This window comes from Anopheles funestus, chromosome 2RL, assembly GCF_943734845.2.
Source record: "Anopheles funestus chromosome 2RL, idAnoFuneDA-416_04, whole genome shotgun sequence".
Classification (NCBI taxonomy): domain Eukaryota; kingdom Metazoa; phylum Arthropoda; class Insecta; order Diptera; family Culicidae; genus Anopheles; species Anopheles funestus.
Genome location: NC_064598.1, coordinates 8698902 through 8716182, shown reverse-complemented (window position 1 = coordinate 8716182; position 17281 = coordinate 8698902). Strand labels below are relative to the sequence as shown.

The 17281-nt window shown below is 43.3% G+C and overlaps 4 protein-coding genes across 10 annotated transcripts in view; 3 read left to right on the top strand and 1 right to left on the bottom strand.

Annotated features, from left to right (window-relative positions):
- Positions 1-2759: 2759 nt before the first annotated feature.
- The window catches only part of LOC125764682 (sodium/calcium exchanger 3), a 122347-nt gene continuing 107825 nt past the window's right edge, over positions 2760-17281 (bottom strand). For all 7 annotated transcript variants that reach the window (XM_049429182.1, XM_049429179.1, XM_049429186.1 and 4 more), the window contains exons 5-9: positions 10120-10219; positions 9909-10025; positions 6617-6775; positions 6357-6528; positions 2760-6289 (exon numbers count right to left, since the gene is read on the bottom strand). In XM_049429182.1, the coding sequence (XP_049285139.1) occupies positions 6085-6289; positions 6357-6528; positions 6617-6775; positions 9909-10025; positions 10120-10219 (753 nt within the window). In that variant the 3' untranslated portion in view covers positions 2760-6084. The remainder of the gene's footprint in view (positions 6290-6356; positions 6529-6616; positions 6776-9908; positions 10026-10119; positions 10220-17281) is intronic.
- LOC125764719 (cytochrome P450 6a22-like) lies at positions 10245-12593 on the top strand. The gene is made up of 2 exons (XM_049429266.1): positions 10245-11907; positions 11971-12593. The coding sequence occupies exons 1-2, from the start codon at positions 10827-10829 to the stop codon at positions 12390-12392; spliced, it is 1503 nt and encodes a 500-aa protein (XP_049285223.1). The 5' UTR covers positions 10245-10826; the 3' UTR covers positions 12393-12593.
- Positions 12834-14833, top strand: LOC125764705 (probable cytochrome P450 6a14). The gene is made up of 2 exons (XM_049429237.1): positions 12834-14043; positions 14122-14833. Exons 1-2 carry the CDS (start codon positions 12849-12851, stop codon positions 14535-14537), a joined length of 1611 nt encoding a protein of 536 aa, XP_049285194.1. The 5' UTR covers positions 12834-12848; the 3' UTR covers positions 14538-14833.
- On the top strand, positions 14936-16673 carry LOC125764715 (probable cytochrome P450 6a14). The gene is made up of 2 exons (XM_049429259.1): positions 14936-16180; positions 16250-16673. The coding sequence occupies exons 1-2, from the start codon at positions 15070-15072 to the stop codon at positions 16663-16665; spliced, it is 1527 nt and encodes a 508-aa protein (XP_049285216.1). The 5' UTR covers positions 14936-15069; the 3' UTR covers positions 16666-16673.

Genomic DNA, 17281 nt, shown 5'->3' with positions numbered 1-17281 from the left:
CTCATCGTCACATTCACATTCAACACGGTTGCATTAAATGTTCATTCTAGTAACATTAATCGCCATAATCTCGCACCCTTCCGGCACCCTAAACTATTCGCTGCTGCAGCACTTTTTTGCTTGAATAAAGTGCGTGTGTGTGAGTGTTTTGAGGGGAGGGGAGAACACACACACACGCATTCACGTACTGTTTTCCAGCGCCATTACAAAATTCGGTTTTTTTTAACAGAAAACTTTAACAAATTCGTTTACACTCTCATTGTTCGCTGGTGGTTTAGCACATAAAACGACTGCCTTATTAATGTACTTACACATACTCATACACACACACAGACAGTCCAAAACGGGGAGAAAAAGAAGAAGAAGAAGAAAAAAAACAATGACCATTGCCACCACGCGAAATATCTGCTGATCTAATCAAACTTTGGCTTTACCGCGTTGTTCTGTTTTTTTTTGTCACCTACCACCTTTGCTTATCCTTCTTAACTCTACATTTGTGAAGTACTCGATCAACAGTGCGGCATTGGAAGTTAGGTGTGTAAATGGTGTAAAACAGAACAATTCCGGTTGGCTTGGGCTGAAGCTGAGTGGGGATACGAGTGAGTGACCGAAATAAGGGTAAGGAATCAAGGACATGTTTTCACCTATATTGCACTAAAGCATTCGATTGCTGTTTAGTATCGATCATACTGAGCATACTTAGGTTGTTTACTGCTTACTGTTCTTGATTCTAATTTTGTTCTCCACTAACTTCTCTTTTGTTCTGTTCTGTTTCAATTCTTTGCTTATGTTCAGCATCTAGTTCACATGTTTGTTTTACTCCATTTTGTATTGGTTTACGTCTGTTAAATAGTTACAAGCACTACACAAAGAGAAAACGTTCGAAAAGTGGGGGGGTGGTGGAATAACATCGTGGCAATAGTTGTTTTTTTGTTTATATAGCAATAGTTGGTAGTAGTTAGTAGTGGTAGTAGTAGCAGCAATAGTAGTACTAGCATTTCTGTCTAGTATAAGTGGTCGTGAGAAGCGGTTTTTTTGCAGCAAGATATTAATCATTGTACATTCCATTACGTTTGCAATTGTTTCTTGCTTTCTTCCATTCCATTGGTTGGTTCGTGAGCTTTCGTGTCACTATTTCGTTTACCGTCCTTTTAACGTTTCTTTTTATTTCTCTTTCTGCCACATTTTATTTTAATATCTTCTAATTGTTTTTTTTTGTTGCTTCCATTTCGTTTCTTATATTTTTTTGTTGTTGTTAGTTTTGTTTTGCTTAATTTGGTCTTTACATTGAAAGATTTCGCCTAACGTGTACGTTTGATATAAAGGGTAAGTTTTGATTCGAAAGATGCCGAAAGGTAAATAGGCGTAGCAAAGTACAAAGATGTAAGAAGGATTGTTTCTTTAAGATTTAAATTTCGATTTGTTCGTTTCTACTAACATTCGTTTTTTTACGCCTGTTCCTTCTGCTTCCGTTTTTTTTTCTCTCTTTTGTTTGCTAAGGTTCGTTTCTCTAGACACTTGTCACATCGAGTAGTACAATGGAAGTATTCATGCATGCTTTGTATATACGTGTTTCGTTTTTTGGGAGGAAATTTGTTTTTTTCTTCTTCTAAGGGATGATTCTTTCTCTCTCTCTCTTTCTCTCTCTTTCTCTATCTCAGTTTTTTTGTTCGCATTTTCTTTATATTCATGGGCGATTGTGCGCGCACCAGAATGGTTTTAACACCTTGAACACCTTAGCAGGGATTTGTTTTTCGTTTTTTGTTGTGTTTGTGTGCTAAACAATGTTTCCTAAACATTGGTCACGAGTATGATGCTGATTAGGTTGTTCGTGAAAGGTGAAAGTACAAGGTGAGTGTAATTATTTGATATGGGAAACTGGTAATGAAGCCAACGGTAATGAATGACTGCGGGGGGATGCACATGCGCTCCTTTTGGATGTCTGTGTTTTGTTGAAGTTTTCACTTCACATACATCTACTAACGACTATACAACGTAACTTACGTACGAATGCACCCATGATTGTTTTCCCTCCTTTCTTTGTTTTCTTTCCTTTATCGCATCGTTGTTTTTCGATTTTGCACCAAACAGAGCTGAGCGAACGTAGCACTGTACGTCCCAAGATGTAAATAGTTCGTGTTTTAACCGAACATGCTTAATAAACACACCAACAAATACATGACCGTCGAAAGGCTTTTAAACACTTACTTATGTGTGTACGGACGAACATTCCGAAATTGCTGTTGGCAACGGCTTTCGCTATCCTGTCCTACTCCACTGTCACTTGATATCGTTGCTTATTCCACTCAACACCATCGATTGGTTATTGCATCGAGCTTTATTTGTGTTTTCACCTTCCTTTCTATCCTTCCTCTGCCAACTCTCCGCTTTTTCTGGCTAACCCAGTCTTATTAGTAACACTCAAAGTGTCTCTCTCTCTCACTTTCTCTATCTCTTTATATCTTTATCAATCGTCTTTTGTTGTCGCTTGGATGTAGTTGTTTGTTGTCTATAATTTTGTTGAACTAAAAAAAAAACATTGTTAGGATGGTAAATACACACACTTACACGCCAACACAAACACACACATAGATACAACCCCAATCATTCTAATCACAGCAACTAAGGGGTACTCGTGCAAGCTTTCTTTCGTTTCGTTTAGTGAGAAAGCAAAAAAAAAAACTTCATTTTGCGCCGCTCATTTCCCATCCAAACACACACACACACACAGAGAGACAGAGAGAAAAAAATGCACCGAATGGAACGGAAATCGACTGATCGTTATCTTTATTTGTTTGCTTAAATTTGTTTTTCATTCTTTTTTCACCCATTCATTGTTTTGTTTTGCATTGCCCATTAAAAACCCTTTCTACTCGTTCACGTTCCACTAGCGGTTGTCGTTGTGCACAGTTAAATTTCATTTAAAAGTAAGTGTGTCGCTTACTGTTCGTGTGTGTGGTTTTTTTTTGTTGTTTAAACGAGTGGACCCACCCACGTTGTTTCGGTCTTTATTTGGGTGTTTGTAACACTTTGAGACACGTTAAAATTACACAAAAAATAAACAACGGAAAATAAAGTAACAAATTTTGCCAACCCGATTGTAATGTGTCGCTAGGCTAGGTTGGGAGAGGGTTGGCTTAACGCTTACTAGACTACAATTTAAATATCCTAAAACGAGACTTACGCGATATTTATGTAGAGTTCTAAGTAAATTCTTAAGTTGTATGCAGTTTCGAAGTATGGAAGAATGGTTGCATTATTTCTGGTAGATATAACCGGCACAGATACCGTGTTGCGGATAATTATTGTGGTGGTTGTGATGGTGGTGGTGGTGGTGGTGGTAGTATTAGAATTATTGCTTTTCAACGCACCTTCTAACGGATGGAAGGATGCAATGGAGGCGCCCGGTCTTTCACTTCCATGCGGTAGGAAGTTTGAATGCTATTCGTCCGTAGCAATACGCATAAAAACAGGGAGGGAATTGGTTCACTTTCCACTAGCGATCTGCGTTTTATTTTGCTAAGGAAAGGGTTGTGTTAGTATCATCGTTCGTATGAGTATTAGAAGTACTTGTTAAAACAAACCGTGTCAGCGTCTTTATGAAGGTTTTCGTTTGTTTCGGTGTAAAAAAGATTTCTAAACAATAACGTAATTTTTTTGTTTCTTTAAACTCTAATCGAAAGAAAACGGCGTGCGTGACATAATCCTAACTAGTGGGGTTGGGAAACCGTGAAACTTTAACGCCACCTCAGGACGGGGATGGGTTTGCGTAGGAAACCTTACAGATTTGAGAGTTTTCTTTGCTGCTGCTCTTGTCTTTGATGATGAAACAAACTACCCATCAACTGACCCGTTTTGGACCCATATTAGATACGGTACGTGTAATCGTGGGTTAACGTGACCCTTTCATTCGGTTTTGCTGGTCCACTATGCAGCTTGGGGGGCGATATGCACACTTCACGCGAACCGCTAATGTTCGGTTGTTTGATTGGTCGATTAATTTGATTTTTAAATTTACGCTCTACACTTTACGCTCTTAATCCTTGTTTTGTATTTTTTTTCGATCAAATTTTTACCCCTTCAAGTGCGTTCTAAAGGTTAGGGAAACTAAAACCACCCACAATGGCTGGTGATGACAAGAATGAAAGAAGAAGTAAATCAGTGTAGAAAACACGAAAAGGAGATAACATTTTAATTGGTGCAGCTGCATGGATTGTAAAGTAAGCTATTTTTACAAAAAAAGAAGCTAAAACTGATTGTCCGTACCTGCTTCTTGATTCGGGGATGTATTCGTTGGTGTTTTGTTGTAAGTGTTTTTCTTTGTTGTTGAGTGAAATGTGTTGCACATCGTTCCTGGTTTTTTAAAATATCATATTTACAATAAGCTACAACTCTCTTGCGACAACTAAACTTGAGCAACACACTTGAACGATCTTTGGTTGGGTTTGGTTTGTTTTTGTTCGTCCGCTTCCATCCGCCTGATCGTTTGATCGTACACTATCGAACACTATGCTAGCAAACCCTGCAAGATGGTGCAGACACTTTTGCAGTGAAACTTCGCTGCCATTTCGCTCCGGTAATGGGGATTATGTTTACACACACACTCACGCTTTATATATCGAAGAACATCCTCGCTGACTAGAATGGTTTCGAGGCGGCTTGTTTTTTTTTGGGGGCTTTTTCTTTTAGCTCTAGAAGAAAGTTGGTGCATTTTCACGACGCAATTCGAAGAAAAGCTGTTTGCTTTCTTTCCTTTACCAATGTTACTTTCTCTCTGTTGGTCGCTTTTGTCTTTGTGCCGCGTACGATCGTTGTACGGGAGATGTCGTAAGATTTAAGCTTGCAAAAAAAAAAAACGCATAAGTTGCGACCGTCCAGCCGAAGGGATTGTTATAAGTAAATGTACCATCTAAAAGTAATATCTTCCAGTAACCCCATTTCCCTCGCTGGGAACGTTGGCTGTGTAACGTGTGAAATTAACGGGGTAACGCAAACGGGTAACGTACCATTGCGATGCTTTAAACATGCATTTCTGTATTGTAACTTGTCCTTACCACACCGGCTAGGATTTTCGCACCTTTTTATATATATATATACTCTATACTACAAAGTTTCAACAAATTTGGCATATTGTATTTCGTGGTAGTAGTTGTTGAGTGTACTCTCGCAAAATGGGGTTCTCGCTTTTAATCTCTTTACCCACCCCCAAATCCCTCCGTTCCTTCATCATCAACATGCTTATTAGTGGTTCTATCGCTAGTTTTCTACTCGCACACTAGTTCATCGTTCATCGTCTTGTTTAAATAGTTTTCTTTTGTTTTCTTCTCTTTTGTTGTACTCTTAATGCTAGCACGTAATAACGATAATAACTACTTTTTACGTTCTAACGCTTTCGCTTTGCCTCTCTATCGTCTGTTCGCTTTTCTTCCCTCACACATCTCTCTCTTACTCTTTCTTTCACACGGTTAAAAATACATTTACAAACAAGAACCTAAGGCGACACGTCTAAGACACGGCCTACAGGGTGGTTTGAGGGATACTTTTACAAACTCGTTATAAAAAAAAGAAAAAAGAAGAAAAGTCCGAAACCTAATCGTACAATGGTAAAAAATGAGTAAGTAAAAAATAAAAGTGTAAACAGTACAGACGGTATTCGATAAAACAAAAAACGACAAAACAACGGCAGCGTAACAGAATGCGCTCAGCAAAACCGATTTTCAGCGCAGTGTGTGTTAGCTAGAAGATAGATGAATGTGTGGCAAAGGGTTGGCGTTACCTTAAAATTGTCTTCATGTGTGTTTATGTTTTTTTTTTTAGACGTTGTTGTTAGCTAATCCTCGCGATTATTTCCCGTACATTGTGTCAACAGGATATCAAGTGTCCTGATCCGTTTTGGTTGCAAAGCCAGACGGAGGTTTTTGTTCCATTGTTGGTGGCAGCGCGCGTTTATCGTTGACTTTTGCTTTCTTTTACGTTTTACTATTTCTGCTCACGATTGCAGAATTGATTTCTTTTTTAGTTTTTAATTCTGCTGTCTCTTTTGTTTCTTCTATCGCTAGAAGTGGTTTGGTTTTTGGACACAATTTAGAAACCCTTAATGATGCCGTAAGCTTCCAAGCTGCTGATCAGCAGGTACACGATCCACAGCGAGAACAAGAATATTGAGGTAACGATTTTGGCTTTCTTGGGACCACCGAGCTCGCCGCCAATTTTGGGATTCCTTCGGATCATCAGCACAACGATCGCCACTAGCGCCTCCGAACAGAACAGTGTCACGGAGAAAGCCAACCTGGAAATGGAAGAACAACCATTGAAGCACTTTGTGCACTGTTTCCCGCCCATTTTGGCCAACTTACGTTCCGGGCTCGACCTCAAACTCCCGACCATGGAAGCTGTGGTAGCAGGCGGCAATCGTCCAGGCAACACCGATGCCAAGAAACACGTTGACCGCATTACTACCCGTCACGTTACCGACACTCGCATCGGCATACTTGTCCTGTATGGCAGCAACCTTACTGGCGAACGTATCTGAAGGGGGCATAAAAGGAAAGGGAATTGAGCAAGTTGTGATTAGCGATGCGATGTGATGCGTTGGCACGGATGGCGTTCGGTGTACCTGGTATACTCGTTCCCAGCGCAACGAAGATAATGGCAGTGACTGAATCCTTGATGCCGAGCGTACAGCCGAAATGTGATGCCACATCGCCGATGATGGCCGTCACGACACCGATGCAGAAGATGGATACGACGAAGCACAGATATCCTCCGGCCATGTCTGGAATTAAGCATACACCGAAGAAAGAAGAAAACGAAACATGAAAGAAGATTGAAAAGCACACACACACGCATATGCATATTATTCACTTGAGTGTTTAGAATGCAACGAAGTTGCGGAGGTTAGGCCCACTAGAAACTCGGTCAAGTGGTCCAAGGTTCTAAAGGGTCATAGCACATATCTTCTGGAGCACCCTTATGCTAATGCAATGGTTCGGTGCGTGTACGGGCATATAAAATTCGCTACGATTCATTTCCGTACCGGCCATCGGCAATTTTTCCATAAAAAAAAAAATATTTGCCTACAATTCTGTAAGTACTCATATTTGCTACTCGAGATCTTACGACTAAAGACACTTGTTATGGATGGATGTTTTCATAACACATACTCTAAGTGCAGGAGAGTGTGCATTAAGCAAGTGTGGAGTGAAGATTAAAATTTTCTAAGAAACTCTCCATAGGGTAAAATTCAATTCTACAAACACGATTAATCTGTCAGCGATCCCTTATAAGCTTACGTTTCAACTACTTCCCATTGACGCTTAACTTTTAATAACTTTTTCCAGGAACATTTTTGTGCAAACAGCTGCTACTGTTATCTTAGCTCGCGTGTCTCACCTTAAGCCGTAAGCATGTGAGCAGCAGCAGCAAGGTGCAGTGGTGCAAAACTTTGACACAAATTCTTCACAACGCTGGTACGACATTTATGGCCCGGAAAAGACACTCCTGCGTGTGTTGTTCTTTTAGATAGCTTTTTCATATGCATTATCGGGCTTAGCTTACAGTGACTTTCACGTGCAAGTAGGGAAAAGGAACGTGAATGAATGGCACCCGGTCGTACGAGAGGAAGATTGATGAATTGGTGCGATGCCATTGTGGCATGATTGATGGCGGACATTAATCCGCATCCGAGATGGGAAGTTTGTCATATTGAAGGATTATCATCTGGGTAAGGGAGCCACGGTACACTCTATGCAGTTTGTGGTGCAGTGTGGTGATAATGTTGCTATTATTAATATTATCGTTATCGATAAGCGGATCATGGTACGTCCGGTACGGTACCATCGAAATTGGGACAAGTGTGTCTGGTAATTGAAATTCAACGATAAAGGATATGCAGTCAGTGTTGGATTACACAGCACGTTCTAGGTGGGGTTGTCCTAAGCAGTGGCCGGACGCGACCATCAGAGTGCATCAAAACCGAGTTGTTCCGCTTGACGTTCCATGTTGCCACATGCATGTAAACTGCTTGCAAACAAACGTTTGCACGAAGTACCACCAAGTCTGCTGTCCGGAAAAACCTCGGGTAGTATTGCCATGTCTGGGTCTAGAAGGTGGTTAACGTAACCTTGTAAAGTGGTACGGAATGTGGTGAAACATTCCGACAGCAGCAGCTAGCAGCAGGTTTACCACGTATGATAACGCCGTAATCCTTTCGGGGCATGTTCTGAACGTTGTGGGATCGGTTTTCTGTAGGTGTGCTTTATTTCTGCAGAGCCAGGGGCCCAGGTCACCAGATGCACCAGACCATGACTTTTGCAAATGGTCGTATGACAGTTTGCCGAACGGCAACAACCACAGAGCCAGCTTTTGGAGCTAGCTCACATTCACCGGATACGGTGAAAAGGATTACCCCCTAGCACATATATCACTTTTCCACATTTTCAACCATTACAATTGAATTTTCCATACCCGATGGCCAGAAAAACCCGTTGTGACTGGCTTCTATTTGTAGACATGAATGAAGTATATTTAATGGGATCATTTAAGCGTTCGTTTCCTGAGGTTTTACCAGCAACATTTAAGTTAGATTCCACACGATACAGTAAGAAACGCTTTAAAATAAGAAGAATTGTAATATTTTTAAAGGTACGTCGAATGATGCGGGAGTCAAATAAATATTTTTTACCTTTGCAGGTGCTTAAGAAATTTCAATATTTTTCAAGCACTCGTGCCAATAAATTTAACTAAAGATGTATGCAAGGAAAAGAAAATATGAGTTCATCACACAATGATAAACTTTTCCGCCGTTCGTGTATACGGGCCGGAAATCATTCAATTCGTACGGTACAACGCGCTAGGCAAGTCTCCCAAAGAGACACCCTTAAGTTCATCACTGGTTGATAGCCACCCCGACCAGTGGGTGTGTATCCTGATAAAGGCATTCTATTGTGGCAGTAAATTCCGACTCTACCCCAGCTGTTAGATACGTTTGTGCGTGTACATACGGGACACGCAACGGTGGAGTAATAGGATGAAACATTCTTTTCCACTAGGACACAGCTAACGATGGAGGGATCCTCTTCAGCAACAAAAAAAAAAAGAAACAGCTTATATGAACACACAGAAGTCTTTATGAATGTGGGGAAGCAAACATGGGCCTGCTCTTTGGGCAATGTGCTGTAAAAGTTAAGCAAATAATATTACGAACCGTCAGCCGTCTATTCCATGTACGGCTTGCCATTGGTTTAACGAGTTTGAATGGAATTTTTATGAGTAATCGTTCTGGTTTGGGTGTGTTTGAAGATTTGTTTCTGTTTTATCAGCTACAGTGCTACAAATTTGCAAATGGAATTTTTGTAAAGCTTCCCTATTACAATGTGTACGTACAGGCACGTTAACAGCAAAAAACCTTGTAGAGAAGATATTATCTCTTCGCTTGATTAGCGTACAAAAACTTTAATGGGGAGGTTCGTTTTTTGCCCCTTTCATCGTTCGACATGTATATGTGTGCTTTAAATGGAATGGAATTTCTTAACTTTATTAACGTGACAGTGTTTGTACGGTATGTAAGATGATTCTCTGCTAAAACCTCATTCCGCAGGCTGGAGATAAAATTCTTCAAATCAGCTCAGTTAAAGCCGAAACTTGGAAGAAGAGAAAAGCATTTCCATACGAACAATTTATGCCTCATTTTGCCTACAAGCGCCAGCAAACCGTTTTCGTCTAATTGGGTTTCATGGGTAAATGGAAAGTTTTAATCAGAAAGGGCAGTGAAAACCGTCGGAAATGTGTCCAACCGTTTATGTGCGGGCTAGACGATAATAATCAACGATGTTCCACCGTGTTCGGGCATCAAGCGAACCACCGTATTTGACGTACCATGAAATATGACAATCGTTCACGAAACTTACCGGTTGGTGGAATAAAGGCAAAGATAATCTTCCAGAACAGGGTGACAAAGTGCATAATGTAGTCCATACAGCTAGGCGTCGGTGGTTCTTCACCTTCGTTCTCGCCGTCATCGTCACCTGCGGGAGGCATTGTTAAAACATGGAAACGAGAAGAGGATAAACCATTAAGGAACGTTAGATGGTCTGCACGTGACGGTACGATAACACTTACCGGCGCTGACAGTGATCGCTTCAACGAACTGTTCCTTCCATGATGAGGTACCGATCAGGATGGAAGCATTTGCACGCTGTACTAACTTATCTACGGTGTTCTGTTATGGGGTGTAAAAGAAAAAAAAATAGATTACATTAGAATCAGTATTTATGTATTGATAAAATGTTCTCGCAAGTGTTCTATGATCCTTTGCTTGGTGGAGCAGCGGCGATGTTTCATTTGTTAGCGCCTAAATGTAGGCAATACGCAATACATATTTGAAAATCAAGATTAGTTAAAAACGATTTCTGTTCTATTTTCATATTCATCTTGATAAAACACAGATTACACGTGTTGGTGGATGTACAAGAGCTTCATGTGGAAAAACGTACGCTTGTCTTACGATCACTCCGGTTGGATGGATTTTTTCTTTGTTTGTAATGCACCCAGACGCATCGTGCGCTTGACGCATTCCATTAATTATGTACCGAAAGTGGCACACATCAAGAAAGACTTTCAGACATAAAACGCAAAACAAAGCCACAAGGTCCAGCGCCGGCTTCCACAATGGTCTTACAGTTCGATAAGTCATTGCAAGATTGCAAACACTGAACGATACGCATCCGCTATCGATGTTCCAAGGCAATCAGATAAGCAGCACGAGCGGTAACCGAATCCGTACGTAATGTTGACCAGCCCATTTTGGCCCGTAGTGCCCGTTCGTTATGGTCGTGTTTTCGTGGGTGTTATTGCCATGTGCGGTGGTGCTGGCCAGTGTTGCCACCATCCGGTGGTTTTTGCGACGACGGCAAACGTTCTGGTTGCGGCACGGTATACCCGCGGCTCGGAATCCCCATCTACTGTATGGCAACGTGGCAGGACTAGTGGCAAAGCAACATACATCCACCATCCTGCAAACGTTGTACCGGGAGTTTCGTGACCGTCAATTACCGGCCGGTGGATTTAATCTCTTCTTTTCGCCCATGCTGCTTATCATCGATCGGAAGTTGATCGAGCGTGTGTTGGTGCAAGATTTCGCCCAGTTTCAAGACCGTGGCCTGTACGCCAGTGAAAAGGTGAATCCGCTAAGCAGCGAAACGTTATTCTCACTGGCAGGTGAACGATGGCACCGTATGCGGGAACATCTCGGACCGGCCTTTGGCAAGGGCAGCGTGCGAACCATGTTTCCGACCACGGCACGTATCGCCCAGACGCTGGTGGTTTACATCGGTGCGCAGAGCAAACGGCGCGATCTCGAATGGACGGATCTGATGGCACGCTACACAACGGACGTGATCGGTAGCTGCGCGTTCGGTATCGATTGCCGTACGATACGCGACCCAGGGACGGAGTTTCGCGCGATGGGCTATCGTGCGTTTCGCTGCAGCCTGAGACGCATGTGGAAGCTACGGTTCGGATACGCCTTTCGGCGAATTGCTGATGCGCTGCAGCTGTGTGTGAACGAACCGTGTGTGGAACGGTTTTTCCTCCAGCTGTGCCGGTCGACCGTTTTGCACCGGGAAAGCTACCAGCTGGTGAAGCGTGACTTTCTGCAGTTGCTGCTGGAGATGAAAGCGACCGGCCGGCTCGATATGACGCAGGTCGCAGGTCAGTGTTATTCGTTTTTCATCGCCGGCTTCGAAACGTCCGCCAGCTTGATGAGCTTCTGTCTGTACGAGCTGGCCAAAAATGTGACCGTACAACAGAAGTTGCGTGCTTCGATCGTGGCAGCGCTCGATGAAACCGACGGTCAACTGAGCTACGATATGGTGATGTCATTGCGCTATTTGGATCAGGTGGTGAATGGTAATTATAAAACATTGTTTTGAAGAGACTCCAACATTCTAATGGTGTACTTTCCTCACCCAGAAACACTGCGCATGTACCCACCGGTTGACTTTCTGTTTCGCGTTTCAAGCACCGACTATGCGATAGATCGTGTCGGAACCATTCCCCGTGGGACATTGTTGGTGGTACCGGTGCATGCGTTACATCACGATCCCGAATATTACCCACAGCCGGAAGTGTACGATCCGGAACGGTTTGCTAGTGGGGCGAAGTCGTCGCACGTACGAGATGGTGCCCCATTCATGCCGTTCGGTTTGGGACCAAGACATTGTCTTGGGGCTACCTTTGGTCTAATGCTGGTGAAGGTCGGTTTGGTGGCAATGTTGCGCTCATTTCGATTCTCACTGAATGTGGATCGTACTCCGGAGCATGTCACCTTTAAACCACGTTCACTTGTCCTAACCCCAAGCAGTGGGATGTACCTGAACGTGGACCGGATTTAACAGTTGTGATAACACCATACCTTTGTGGTGGTTATCGAAAACACAGTACCTTCAATGTTTTGGAACAGATTAACAAAAAAAAAGTTAAGGGTCCATAAATACGTTTTGACAAGTCATGGCTTCGCGTTGCCATTTATCTGCAGACGGGGTGTGTGTTTACCTAAGTGTACCGTGGTTGTATGCCATCTGTATCTACATATGTTTGAGTGTTACCAATCGCGAATGCCTGTAAAATAACAGTGAGTTTTGTTTTGTAAGTAAATAAAAAGAAAACAAATTTCCAAATAATTGCGCCTGCGCTCTCCCGTTCGACGGTCGAAAACTGGCAGCAAATGAAGTTGATCTTGTGAATGAAATCATCGTTCCCTTCCAAAACGGTCCGTTTCAATCTAAAGGTTAGCGTGTGTGCGTGAATCCATCCCTTCCCTGAATCATAATCACTCGCTCTCATCCACAATGTTCGCTCTCATCCACAATGTTGATGCGGTTTATTCGTTCAGTAGTGCGTTACTCGCTATCCAAGCAAGACATCGCGCGATGGAACTCGTAACTACAGTTTTATCATTACTGTTCGTACTCGCGTCCGGACTGTATTGGTTTTTGCGCAATCGATACAACTACTGGAGTAGCCGTGGCTTTCCGACCATTCCCAATCAAAAGCTGCTGTTCGGACACGTAAAGGGTGTAAACACTGAGCGCCATGCGTCGTACATTACGAATGACATCTACCGTGAGATAAAGAATCGTGGTGAAAAATTCGGAGGATTCAACATGTTCATCATGCCGGGTGTAATGCCCGTTGATCCGGAACTTATCAAAACGATCCTGGTGAAAGATTTCCACATCTTTCATGATCGAGGCCTGTTTAGTGATCCCGAAGTTGATCCCCTGTCCGGCACGCTGTTTTCGATGCAAGGAAAGCCCTGGAAGATATTGCGCCAAAAGCTTACGCCCACCTTCACGTCCGGCAAAATGAAGCAAATGTTCGGCACGATTCTGGATGTGGCGGAGAGACTAGGCAACTATATGGACGATCACCTGGACCAGGAGCAGTTGGAAATGAAGGATATACTGGCACGGTACACGACCGATGTGATCGGCACGTGTGCATTCGGGATTGAGTGTAACACGCTGAAGAATCCGGACTCGGAATTCCTCAAGTACGGCAACAAGGTGTTCGAACAGAAGGTATCCACCATGGTTAAGATCATTTTTATCTTGGTGGTGCGCAGATTTTTGCCCAAGTTTGTGCTCAAAATTACCGATGTTGATGTGGAATCGTTCTTCCTTAATCTCGTGCGTGAAACGGTCGAATATAGGGAGAGCAACAATGTGAAGCGGAACGATTTCCTGAACTTGTTGCTTCAGATTAAAAATACAGGAAAATTGTTGGAGCAAGAGGAGGAACACGTTGGCAAGGGTGAGGTCGGGATGACACAGAACGAGCTGGCCGCGCAGGTGTTTATCTTCTTTTTGGCCGGTTTTGAAACATCCTCCACCACGATGAACTTCTGTCTGTACGAGCTGGCAAAGAATTCCGAACTGCAGGAACGTCTCCGGAAGGAAATTAATCGTGCGATCGAGAACAATGGTGGGGAGCTAACGTACGACGTTGTGATGGGTATCGAGTATTTGAATAAGGTCGTTGATGGTAAGTAAGCAAGACTGGAAGATTGTGTGGTGTGACGAGTAACTTTCAAGTATTTCAATAACATACGTATCATTTTAGAAACGCTTCGTAAATATCCTCCACTGGAGACGATCACGCGTGCCCCAGAACAGGATTACACCATACCCGGTACGAAACACGTCATCCCGAAGGGTACGATGGTGCAGATACCGATCTACGCATTGCATCACGATCCGGACTACTATCCCGATCCGGAACGTTTCGATCCAGAACGGTTCCGGCCGGAGGTGGCAAATGCTCGCCCACCGTATGTGTACATGCCGTTCGGTGAAGGTCCCCGGATCTGTATTGGATTGCGGTTTGGCATGATGCAGACCAAGGTAGGGCTTATTACGCTTCTGCGCCAGTTCCGATTTTCGCCGACAGAGAAAACACCAGAAACGATTCGATTCATGCCGAACGTGTTCATTCTGTCTCCGGACAGTGGAAACTATCTGCATGTGGAGAAGATATAGTACGAACTACCGGACATGCCTTCGGACATCAGCTCTCAAACATTGTACATCATGTTCCACGGTGAACCATACCTATGATAGCGAAAGTGTGAACTATTATTAGAATGTTTCTTCTTGTTACGATTTCTTGCGATCAGCTGTATCGATCGTGATGAGCACGTACTGTTGCGCTACCAGGATGGCGTCATCGCACCATATAGCACGCTTAATGTTTACCATATGTTGATTTGTTTATGTGAATAAATCCGTGTTTGGCTTTGGGAAGCGATCCCAGGGTGTTATTGTCGGAATTTTAACGTCTTGTGTAGAAGAGAGGAATCACGAAGCGAGTTTACTTTTTTCATGTTTTTGGTAGCTTGAAACGATGGGAGTTTTATTTCTGGGATTCGTTTTCGGGAAAATATACATCTCCCACCATTACGGTACGGTGAAGGTTTGTGTTGGGTATAGAAATTGCTGAGACTGAGGTCTGGTCGGTCGGTGAGCATCAGTTTCGTTTCAGCAGTTGGTGGTGTAGTTAGCAATTTACATCATGGTGCTGGTCGGTGTGATATTGCTGGGCGTGGTGTTGCTACTTTCGATAGCTTACCTATTCCTGCGCGAAAGACATAGCTACTGGCGCAAGAGAGGCTTCCCTTGCAAGCCTAACCCGAGCTTGTTGTTTGGTCAAATGCAAGGAAACGGCAGTACCAAACATGCGGCGTATGTCACGCAGGAAATCTACAATTATGCTAAAGAACGTGGAGAACGCTTCGTAGGGTATAGCTATTTCTTTATGCCCCTAGTGATGGTGTGTGATATAGAGCTGGTGAAAACGATTCTGGTGAAAGAATTTAGTGTGTTTCATGATCGCGGTATGTACAGCAACGCCCGTACCGATCCACTGTCCGGCAATCTTTTTGCGCTGGAGGGACACGAATGGCGCGAGATGCGCCAGAAGCTTACGCCAACATTTACCTCCGGTAGAATGAAGCAAATGTTTGGCACAATGCTGCAGGTTGCGGCAGAGCTGCGTAAGCACATGCTCACAAACATCGATCGCGACATGGAGATGAAGGATGTGCTGGCACGGTTTACCACCGACGTGATTGGTACGTGTGCATTCGGGATTGAGTGTAATACGCTCGATAATCCGGACTCGGAATTCCTCAAGTACGGTAAAAGGGTTTTCGAGCACAGACTGTTTGCAGTGGTGAAAATGACATTCGCGATGCTGTTCAGGAACACGGCAACGAAGCTGGGCATTAAGGTAACGGACGCTGACCTGGAGAGGTTCTTCCTGAATCTCGTCCATGAAACGGTGGACTATCGCGAACGCAACGATGTGCAGCGGAACGATTTTCTGAACCTGTTGTTGGAGATCAAAAACAAAGGTAGTTTTGTGGAACAGGAAGAAGGTCACACTGCGCCGAATGCTCTGGGCATGACGATGAATGAGCTGGCGGCTCAGGTTTTCATCTTTTTTGTGGCCGGTTTTGAGACCTCTTCTACGGTGATGAACTTTTGTTTGTACGAGCTTGCGAAGAATCCCGACATTCAGGAACGTTTGCGGGACGAACTGAACCGTGCGATCGAAACCAACGATGGAGAGCTGACGTATGAGGTTGTGATGGGACAGGAATATCTTGGACAGGTGGTCAATGGTAAGATAAGTAAAATACAAACCGATTGAAGAAAATTGTAATTAAACAAACTTCATTATAATTCAACAGAAACGCTTCGCAAATACCCACCGCTGGAGACTACATTGCGAGTTACGGCACAGGATTATACAATTCCCGGCACAGACCATGTGATCCCGCGTAATGTAGGAGTTCAAGTTCCGGTATTTGCCATTCATCGTGATCCCGAACACTATCCTGATCCGGAATGTTTCGATCCGGATCGGTTTTCGGTTGAGGAGTGCAAGAAACGTCTACCATACACGTTTCTACCGTTCGGCGAAGGACCACGGATGTGTATCGGAATGCGTTTTGGCATGATGCAGGTTAAAGTGGGTCTGGTGACCTTACTGCGCTCCTTTCGCTTTTTCCCATCCGCTCAAACGCCCGAGCGGATCGTGTTTGATCCGAAATCATTTATTCTCTCTCCCACCGGAGGTAATTATTTGCGGGTGGAGAAAATTTAAAGGGTAGTACACTGAGCGAATCGAATAAAAAGCAATTGTTTAAAAAAGTATTAAATTTATTTTATCGTAAACTTTAGTTGAAGTTGAGTTACAGGCCGTTACAATCCGGGGTTACACCATACTGGCACGAAGCATGTGATTCCTAGGGATACCTTTATCCAAATCCCCTTGTACGCTATTCAACTTGATCCCGAGTTCTATCCAGAACCGGACCAATTCAATCCAGATCAATTACTACCGCAGGAGGTAAAGCAACGCCATCCATACGTCTTTCTTCCTTTTTGGGGAAGGTCCACAATTGCACGTACAAAAACTATATTTATTGTTAACTTTAAATTACTAAGCACTCGTGTAATATTTGTAGAAATCAGGAACCCTGAATCCTGTATCCCATGGCATGCACACTTTTCTGTATCCACAATATGTACTTTGAGCTCTTCCGCGCACAGGATGTTTGTCCGTATATGGAAAGGCAAGCTTTTTATCTTCCGATGATAGCAAACACGCGCTTCGCTACAATCAGTCTGATATTGAGTCACTCATGGAGGGCACTAAGATCCTTATTTGGAATTCACTATCTAGAAATGCGTTAGTTTAATCAACAACCTAGGTCAGG